The following is a 10169-nucleotide window of genomic DNA, read 5'->3' as shown; positions in this document are numbered from 1 at the left end:
TTCAATGCAAATTCCTCGAAAAAGAAAAAAGAACAATAACAAGAACTGAACTAACTAACTGCCTGTGAATAAACAGATGAATCCTGAAGGGTTTAATCGACGGGGAGATGAATTTAGGAAATGTACATTTGTTGGAAAGGTAAGTTTTTTTTGAAAGATCCAGCATGACGCTGGCTTTTCATGTTGATCATAGCAGGGAGCAGATGGTGAAAACAGAATTACATGGAGCTGATCATCAGATCAGAAGGATAAAAGGAAAGAGAGGGGGCCAGTGTTACACTACGGGGGAGGGTGGGGGGAGGGACATCTATCAGCCTATCCCCTCTGGGGGCAGAGTCAACGGGTGCATGAGGCAGGATGCCCCGGCTTGGCGCCAAAGTTCGATGCCCCTTTTGATCGCCTGCAGTACCTCGCTCATGGAGGCTTCCTTTCCTCTGAAGGTGCAACTGTTGCGGTGCTTCCAGATTTCCCACAGGGCCAGCATCGCCACTAATTTGATGCCCTTCCTGAGCACCGGCCGTGTTTTCTCCACAATCTCTATGAACCGATCAGAGCCAGCAGCATTGCCGTCTCCAAGTTGCGGCCTCAGAGCCTCACAGCCCTCCCATATCGATAAGCTGCTCCAGATCCTCTTTGTGAACGGGCATGACCAGAAGATGTGGTCAGCAGTCTCGAGGTTTCTGAGACAGAATTGGCAGAAGTAGGAGTTTGGCCATCCTCGTCGCTGCAACCGATCGCTGCACCGCCTGTTCATCATCAAGAGCCGGGTGAAAACTTTCAACTTCCCTGGCGCCCACGTTTTCCATATGATCTGTGGGAAGGCGGAGCTTTGGTTGGCCTGGAACTGCGCCCGATATGCCGACGAGGTGAAAACTTTCTAAACTGCAGGCTGCAGCAATCTCCTGCTTTATTACGCAATAACAATTATTGTTTTACAAGTACAAGTGCTAAGCTGCCGAGGACCCCCAGGTAGCTTTACAGGAAAAGAAGCAAACACCACAACGACGGCAGGGATAACAACCAGTTGGTAACGACAACTTACAGGAAAGTAGTAAACAAATTTGAAGAAAAACCTGCAGAAATAACACTTGCGAGAAAATAATGAACAAAAGTGAAGAGAACGGACCACCGATATGCAAGCAGGTAGCAGGGTGGTGCGATCACTCGTATTTCACTGCAACCTTGATCATATTGGATTCTTGGCGCTTCTCATTCAGTTTCTTTAGTTGATCCAGTGCATAGCCCAGTGAAGAGTTGCCTTTCCTACCAATGAGCTGCACTTCTTTAAGGCTTCTCAAATGCTCCATGCCAGCGACTTCCTTAAAAACATCGGTGGGGAATCTCACCGAGAGTGTCTCGAGCTTTGCCATTGATGCTTCCTGAAATAGAAGAACTTCTATATCTTCATATAAAAAGTTCACGTACAGGTCCTTGAGAGCAGGAAAGGCGTAGGCAGTTTCCGCAATCAGCTCTGCATCCCTGCAGGAGTACCTCTCCAAGTGCATGCGCTTCAGATTTGGCAGCTCACATACTGGGCCGAACAGTTGGGCACCAAACAAGTATGTCCAAGCAATGACAATCTCAACAAGATTATTCAGTGAGCTGACCCAGGTGGGCAATTCGTCAATGCTGGCGCCGATCCTAAGATACTCGAGGAGTGGCGGCGGCGGGTTGATGCCATCTAGAAAGTTCAACGCATCACTGTCCTTATATCCTTTACTGCCAATGCTGAGCCACCGGAGGGAATACATCTTGCTCAGGGACTTGGCTAGCTTTTCCCTAACATCCTCATGATGAGGATCATCGGGATCCCGGGTGTCCATGGTTATACGTAACTCTCTCATTTGCTGTAGTTCACCGAGCTCTTTGGCAGCTTTAGCATCAGATCCAAAAACTACTGTATTCACCATCCGCAGTGCCTTCATCCTACCCAAGCCCCTGCGTGCAATCCAACACCCTAAGTACTTGTCAGCCTTGTTATTTATTTGCAGGTGTTCAAGTTTCTCTAGCTTTGACACAGTTTCTGGTAGATCTTCAAGGTTTGTCTCACGTACGTCAAGCGTCTCCAAATTCTCCAGGTCACCAACTTCAGGAGGCATCTCATCGATACTTGTACCTTTCATGCTCAAGAACCTTAGCAGGTACATCCGGCACACATGCCTCAAATGCTTGTTTTCTATGCCCATGCAGTCTTCCAGGTCAAGTACCCTTAGCAGGCTGAACTCACCGAGACGATCAAGCACCTTCATGTGATCTCTGAGGTCAAACATGCTCAGTGATCGGACATGCTCCATCTTCATCCCCTCAATGCCATTCTTCATAGCATGCGATGATGTAATTTTGTTGGATGTGGATTCCATGGATACTACCTCTTCTCCAGCATGGATGGACAAGCGGCGAATGCTACCATATGACATCCCTTCGTAAGAGCCACCTACTAGGCTAACAAAGTTAGCCTCCAGGGATTTGGACACCATGACCTCAAGTACCATGTCGTGTACACGGCACGTCTCCAACCTTCCATCATAATGGTTGACTATATCACCAGCCCGATCAATCATGCTCCTACTCACCAATTCGTTGTAGTAGGCTTCTGCAACCTCCATTAAGGTCAAACCCCGGATCTCAGCTACCAATCCTTCTGCAACCCATCTCCTCAAGAGCCGATTCTTGACGATGACATAATCCTCCGGGAAAATACTGACGTACATCATGCAACCCTTGAGATAATAGTGCAGGTGGTTATAGCTGAGAGTAACAATCTGCTTCATCCCCTCAAGGGTAGGGTGGCTCTCCATTTGAGAGCCGATTGACTTGCGAACTCTTTCCCATGTATCTTTGCTCTCGGACGATGTATAGCTCCCCAAGATGCTGGCAATGCTAATAATGGCCATTGGCAGACCACCACATTTTTCCAAAATTTTGTTCATTTCAGCTTTCAGATTATTGGGCAAAGTGTCACTCCTGGAACGAAGTACTCTGCTGAGGAACAATGTCTTGGAGTCGCCAGTATCAAGGGGCTTGATCCTATAAATACAATCTCCATCAACACTAGAACCGCTGCATGCATTTGCCACAATCTCTATCCGAGTGGTCACAATGATCCTGCTGCCATTGTTGTAGTCGGGCAACTTGGATCCGATTGTGTCCCATGCTGCTACTGTCCATACATCATCCACCACAATGAGGTATCTGGTTTTATCATGAAATTATATTGTTATTTAGAATGCACGAAAATCAAATTAATGCTGCCTTTATTATAAGTTGACATTAACTACAAAATCACGACCACATAAGGGGAATATAAATATGTGATATCACTGACTTCATTTTCATGGCATAAGATAATTGATGTAGAATTTTTTATAAGTGGATAGTATTGTAACCATTATGAAATATTATCAACACTTAATGGTAGATTATTTTGTTTTCACCTTAGTAATTAAAAATGTATGAATATCCAACTATTCGAGCAAGGGCTCACCAGACCGACCGTCTGAAGATTCTTAGTGCTGTTTTAAAATCTATCGGTAATAATAATAAAAAAATGGTTATAAGTATCAGTGTGTCAAATTGTATGTATTGATTGCCTGCCAGACATCAGATCAGCACACTTAAGGCAGGAAGGCGTAAGAATAATGCCATGCTGCTGGCATGTCCAAGGCTGACCGTCAATTTGCTCCACCGTCCGTCCGCGGACACTGAAGTCGGACACCGTCATCCAACGCTGTAGCATACATTTCAACAACTATTTAAACTAACCAGATTAAATTCGTGCAAACACGACGGATTTCATATAAACTGCACGGAATTTATTATATTTCGAACATTTTTCATATAAACCGGACAATATTTGTTACATTTTCATACAAATTGGACTAAAACCTACTCTAAACCTAATCTAAATTATCGCCGGCACCCATCCCTATGTCCGGCCATGAGACCCGAGAAATGAAGCTTCGACTATTGCCTTCGCCTTCTCCAGTTCCGCCTCGGCGCTCTCCAGCTCCGCCTCCATATAACCTCCGCCTCCGGAGCACCGGGAAGTGAAGATGTCCGCTCCACATCACCGCCAAGCGGCTAATCGGCCGTCTATGTTCAGCCCACCAAGCTTGGCTTCAACGGGAGGGTAGGAGCACTGGCCTTCTTGGGACCCGAGTGACAGCGGCCTACCATGCACTACTCTTCCTTGCTGCTGGCCGCGCCATAGACGTGCTAGCTTCGTGTTCATGGCGGCGGGGCGCAGCCTTGGCAGAGTCGGCATTGTCCTCCTCGTCGTCGCTCTTGCCCCCACACCTCATCTGTCGCCTCATCGAACTCCTTGTAGGCGTCCTCAAGTTCTGGCTGATGCTGGCAGTAATGCCAGCGGGTGAGGTGGATCTCGCGGCTGGAGTGGTAGGATTCGAGCATTTTCGCCTGCTCCGCCACATCCGCGTCCGGCGCAATCACCCTGCATGTGGCGAGCTCCCAAAACTGCTCCTCCCGCACCGTGTCCATGTAATGGGCCCATGCCTTGCCGATGGTCACGCTGCAATGCACCGGCGAGTGTGGCGCCAACGAGGAAGGTGGCGCTGGCTCGTCCTTCGCCGCGTCCTCCATGGTGACGTCGTCGGCCTGCCAGCCGGTAGCAATGGAGGGCATTTTGTTCTTCTGCTCCGGCGACTGTCCGTCCTAGAGACCTTTGGAGCGCGAGGAGGCCATGGTGGGAGTGGTGCGGAGAGGAGAAAGGGACCGAAGGAGGATGACTGCGGCTATGGCCGGGGCTGAAGTTTATATAGCGGGCGAATGGCAATGAGCCATGGTAGACGGACGGATGGGTGGTGCCGGAGTAGGTTCCTCGGCAACTGCATGCCATTAATGTGGGCAGCAGACGGATGGACGAGCGATCGTGGTGTCGTTTGAACGCAGAGCAGCTTCGTGCATCGGGAAGTAGCGCGGGTAGCGCTCCCTCGTCCGGCATGCCAGTCCAATGCCAACGCCAGTGATAGGTCGTGTCCGCCCTGGTCGGGCATGAATGAGACATTGACGCTTTGAAGCGGCGTTGACCGTTTCGGGCGGGAAGCACGCGGGCAAGGAAGAGGGTTTGGGTGGGCCAGGGCGTGAGGCGCGGGCATGGCTGCGGTCAGGACGCCCGCAAAGCTCCCTACTTTGTCTCCAGTTTGCAAGAAAAAGTGCGTTTGGACCGACACAGATCCGTGTTGGATGACACATTACGGTCCAGACATACGTGGACGATTTGCCACGGTGATCAATCACTAGCAATAACAACAGACTGACCATCACTAAAGACAACACCCGGCTTATAAAAGAGGTTTTCCAAAATTAACGCCTCCAAGAAGGACACAATGCAAAAGCGTTGATGTTGCCCGATTGAAGATATTGAGTTTTCACCCTGGAGAAAGTCCAAGTTTATCAAAAAACAATGCCTTCAACAAGGTCATTGTCAGGTAAAACCAATAAATGCCAGACCTTAGGTTTTCATCCTGAGAATCGAGACCCGGTACTCGAGAAGCACCACAAAAAGTGCAGTCCTCCAATGCTGCCGCCCCCGCTTGGCGAAGCCGCTGTTGCAAGTCACCAAACGCCTAGCACATAGTTATCATCGCATCTAGTACACCTTTTTTGCCAACGATTCAAGACCTTCAATCATAGCCGCCATGACTTTCCCCACCTCTATCAGTGCCTTGAGACTCTTAATTTAGACATGCCACATGACTTCGATAAGAAAACGAAGCTTCGCGTCGTGCCCTTTTGAAGCTGTTGTGGCTGGTAATATGAGCGCGCCATGATTGGCCGACTATTGTAGGCGACTTACCTTCGGCCTATGTGCTGGAAACTAGAAAACATACCGTTCTAAGATGGGTCGCCGGAAAGGGGAAACACATGTTTCAAAAACAATCACAAGCGGCTTCATCTGAGCCTGGGAGTTAAAACGCCTCACTCGCTAGTCTTGCATGAGGTGTTTGGTTCCAGATTTGCAAGGGCAACGTAAACGCAATGGGTTTACACCGTTAATGTAATGGAAATGTTAATGCCCACACGTGTGGGCGTTTGCATCTCGCCCACACGCATAGATCCGCGTCCGTTCGTGAGCGCACGAATCTTGGCATGTTTCTAGTGCCACGTAGGACTGACCCGGTGTATGGGCGTTCATCCGGTCGCCCACACGGCCGTTTCATCACACGGGAGGGGCTGGTGTGTGGGCGTTCAGCAGTTCGCCCACACGCCACTTTCCACGCACGCACAAGGGCTAGTGTGTGGGCATTTGCCATCTCGCCCACACGCCCGTCTCCTCTCCCACACCCAAGCTGCTAGTTGCCATATGTTTTGCAGCGCACATGGCAACTGCCCTAGTGTGCTTTATAAGCAGGTGGCAACTCTCTTTTTACCTGAGTTGCCATGTGTTTTGCAGGGGGCCATGTGTTTTGCAGGGTACACGACAACTGCCTAGTGTGCACGTAACCAGATGGCAACTCTCCCTTTACCGAGTTGCCATGTGTTTTTGCATGGTACATGGCAACTGCCCTAACATGCACGTAAGCAGATGACAACTCTTCATTTTTACATGGCAACTGTCCTAGCATGCTTGAGAGCACATGGCAACTCTCCCAACTGCCTAGTGTAGTATGTGGCAACTCCTAAAATTTTGAAATCATGGCAACTACAGTAGACCAGACCATACATGGCAACTGCAGTTGAGCAACCATGGCAACTGCAGTTGTTCGACATGGCAACCGTAGTTCAGCGACATGACAATTGCAGTTAAACGAACATGGACAAGGGTCTGGACCATGGCAACTGCGGACGCGGGGTGACTGTCACGCGTGGCGTGCGGGACCACGAGGTACGAAGCCTGACATACGGGGCGTGTGGGCGTTATCTACTTTGCCCACATGCACGTGTGTGAGGGAGATCAGGAGAGAAAAAAAGAGATGTGTGGACATTACTTGTTTTGCCCACACGTAGGTGTGTGGGCTGTTTCTTTTTTACACCACATAAAATGTGTGGGCAGTCTTCCTAACGCCCACACGTGTGACACTTATCGGCACAGTATGGGCAAAAGACGAAATTTGTTTGGCTATCAGATAACGGTAAGAAGAGGAAAACCAGGGAAGAAAACAGGAACCCGCCGGTCATAGCGCAGGGAAGAAAATAGGAACCCATCCGCCATGGCGCAGAGGAAAGCACGGCTGGGGTCCAGATAGGTAGAAGTACGGCTACCGCCGGCTGCTGCTCCTGCCGTGTCGCCGCCGCTGCATGCTGAAGTGAGGAAGGTCTGGACCTTGGCAACCAGGCCGGCGGCAACTCGGTAGAGGAGGGTGGGTGAGGAATGGAGGAAGAGATCTGCCTCCGCCACTAGTGCCGCAACTCGCGGAGGAGCGGTGTGCGGCAAGAAATTTTCTGTAGCGGGGACGGGGGTTGACTCAGGCTTACTCGCTGTAATGAAATGAACTACAGCTGTAGTAATTCGTTTACGTGGGGGAGTGGGCGGTATCGGGCTAAAACTGTGCTGGGATTTGTTTACGTGGGATCTGTTTACAGATTAAAAAAAACCAAACACGGTAAGAGGTTGTAGTGTAAATGTGTAATCAAATACCGGAATGAAAACTGCGAACCAAACACCTCCCTTTGGAACTATCAAAGGCGGTCTTTCATTTGGACCTATCTCCGATAGGTATCTACTTCCTCTGTCCCAGAATAATGTCAAAAATATTTTTATATTATGAAACGGAAGGAGTACGATGTTTCTCCTATGGCTGGTTTTTTTTTTTGTTAAATGATTTCGTCCGAGTTATGGTTGTTTCACAATAAGTACCTATGATGCCCAATGGCCGGATCCATAAATGGAATTGCCACCCTTAGATTTGACATGTGGAAAGTCACTTGTGAGGATAGTGGTTCAGAACATTGCTTATCAGATTTGACTTGACCGTGGAAAGTCACTTGTGAGGATAGTGGTTCAGAACATTGCTTATCAGATTTGACTTGCCCACGGTCTCATCCGTGAGGGAGTGACTTTGTGATCTTTTATTGATCAAATCTAACTTGACGTACTATCTTGTACGTGAAATTAATTAGTTCGAGATAAGTCTAACACATTTGTACATGGGATAAAATTAAGATGCATCGATCTATTGGAATGAACATTTGTTCGAGATAAGTCTAATACATATTGATACCAAGATCCCATAGTGTCTTCTAGCCGCAAAAAAAGAAAAAGATCCCATAGTGTCTTTTTTCTTTCATTGATTAGCGTGAAAATCTTTGGAGAGATTAATCTTACTAGACAAAGTCGTAATTTACCACTTTAAACTGCAAAACGTCTCATATTTAGGAACCGAGGATGTAAAAAAAAGACAAAGATCAAATTTAACTCTAAATACATCTTACATTTAGGAATAGGGGATGTAAAAAGAAAAGAAACAGATAGATAGTTTATGTATGTGTGTGTACCTTATGTTCCTGAGAAGCTCGTTGAGCTTGATGGTGAGCAGGTCTACACCCATCTCGTTGATCCCATCTAGCGGGTCCTCTTCCTTGATGCCTTTTGCGTTATCTGGTTTCAGCTCCACGATCTGCTGAAGCATGCGCTTCAGCAATCCCTCGAGATCCTTATTGCCGTGGAATGCCTGGGACACAGAAACTAGCGCTTGGCGTTGGAACGATCCCTCCAGCTTCCGGCACACCTCCATCGCCAGTGTAGTCTTCCCGAGCCCCCCGAACCCCACGATGGAGAACACCTTGAGCTTCTTGTCATGCTCATTCTCACTCACCTCCTCCACCTTCTCTGCTAGTTTGTTAGCCTTGTCCGTGATGCCGACGAGTTGGTCATGGCCGTTCGCTGCCAACCGGCCGAGCGCATGGCCGGGAACCGGTGCTGGAGCAGGTAAAGAAGAAGTAGAGCCACGTAGTAATGCCTCACGGCTGACGCCATAACGCGCCTGCCGTTCGCTGATCACCACAGCACGAGCGCGGAGCGCCTCAATCTCACGAGCTAGTCTACGGCGAGGGAAGAGCGTCGAAAGCATGCGCTTGGACCAGACGAGAAACCGGTCTTTCGGCCGGCACCGAATGCGGAGGATGTAGAGGTGCACGCAGTCCTCCGCATCGTAGGCCAGCTCGCGCACCTGCTTCATCCACACCCGGATGAAGTGGTCCACGGTACCTTCCTCAGCATCAGACAGCATGCGGAGGATGGCGTTCATGGTGTCCAGCTCGTCGCTGAGCTCAGCCACCTTGCCACCCACGCCGCGGAGCTGCCGGTACTCCTTGCCCACCAGCTCACCGACTATGGACGCAAGCTGCGTCGCCGCCTCCATTCTCCCTCTCTTGATTCTGCTGACCCTTTGGAAATGTGGATGGCTGGACGGGGGATGCAGAGTTTTGTGATGTGATTCGCAATTGCAGATGCTTTATGAATGACTGAGAACATAGCAAAGGAAGAAAAGACGAATCGTTGGCTGGCAGCCTGGCACTGCATTATATTATGAAGCTAGTTGCACCATCAAAATGTCTATGGCTTGCTAAACGCACATGATCGACCTATATATAATATAGTCGTGTTTCGAAAGACTCGCCGTAGGAGTAGACTTCTCAAAATAGTTTTATAGCATCTGTAACGGCTATAAGTCTCAATTTTCCTCCTTCAACCGCACCTAACCGATGTCTTAAACCGCCGGAGAAGGATAAAGTTTACTCGGCGGCCGAAAAATTGAGCCCACCTCTCTCAAATATACTCTTCCACCCCTGCCAGAGCAGAAGTTTCGGCCCCCTCTCTTCCGCGGGCGTTGGGGGACCGGAATTTGATACTCCCTCTCTCTCAGTTTACAGGACGTGCGCGTATCCCTAGATTGTCAATTTGACCAACCTAATACAAGTCATATATTACAAAAAATACACCAATATAAACTTCAGATGTTCTATTTTCAAAAGGTATAATTTTTGTGTTATATAGTTTATATTAGGGTGATAAAATTGGCAACTTAGGTATACACGTAGAACTTGTAAACTGAGACGGAGGGAGTACTTGTGGTTGTAGATGCTTTAAGGTCCTTTAGCATGGAAAGCAAAACTAATTCTGCGACGGCGACCTAGACCGCGGTGAATCGGACAGACGGTGAGTGGGTGGCTCGAGTTACGGAGAGGGTTGAGTTTTCCATAAATATAGA

At 48.7% G+C, this 10169-nt stretch overlaps 1 protein-coding gene across 1 annotated transcript; it reads right to left on the bottom strand.

Moving 5' to 3' along the window:
- Window positions 1-1082: 1082 nt before the first annotated feature.
- Window positions 1083-9320, bottom strand: LOC123039676 (disease resistance protein PIK6-NP-like). Its single transcript, XM_044462732.1, has 5 exons — window positions 8455-9320; window positions 7091-7532; window positions 4297-4614; window positions 3591-3727; window positions 1083-3192 (listed from the first exon to the last, which is right to left on the bottom strand). Exons 1-5 carry the CDS (start codon window positions 9318-9320, stop codon window positions 1161-1163), a joined length of 3795 nt encoding a protein of 1264 aa, XP_044318667.1. The 3' UTR covers window positions 1083-1160.
- Between the last annotated feature and the right edge of the window lie 849 nt (window positions 9321-10169).

Source organism: Triticum aestivum, chromosome 2B (assembly GCF_018294505.1).
Source record: "Triticum aestivum cultivar Chinese Spring chromosome 2B, IWGSC CS RefSeq v2.1, whole genome shotgun sequence".
NCBI lineage: Eukaryota > Viridiplantae > Streptophyta > Magnoliopsida > Poales > Poaceae > Triticum > Triticum aestivum.
Note: the sequence above shows the minus strand (reverse complement) of the source record. Positions and strands in the feature narration are given on the sequence as shown.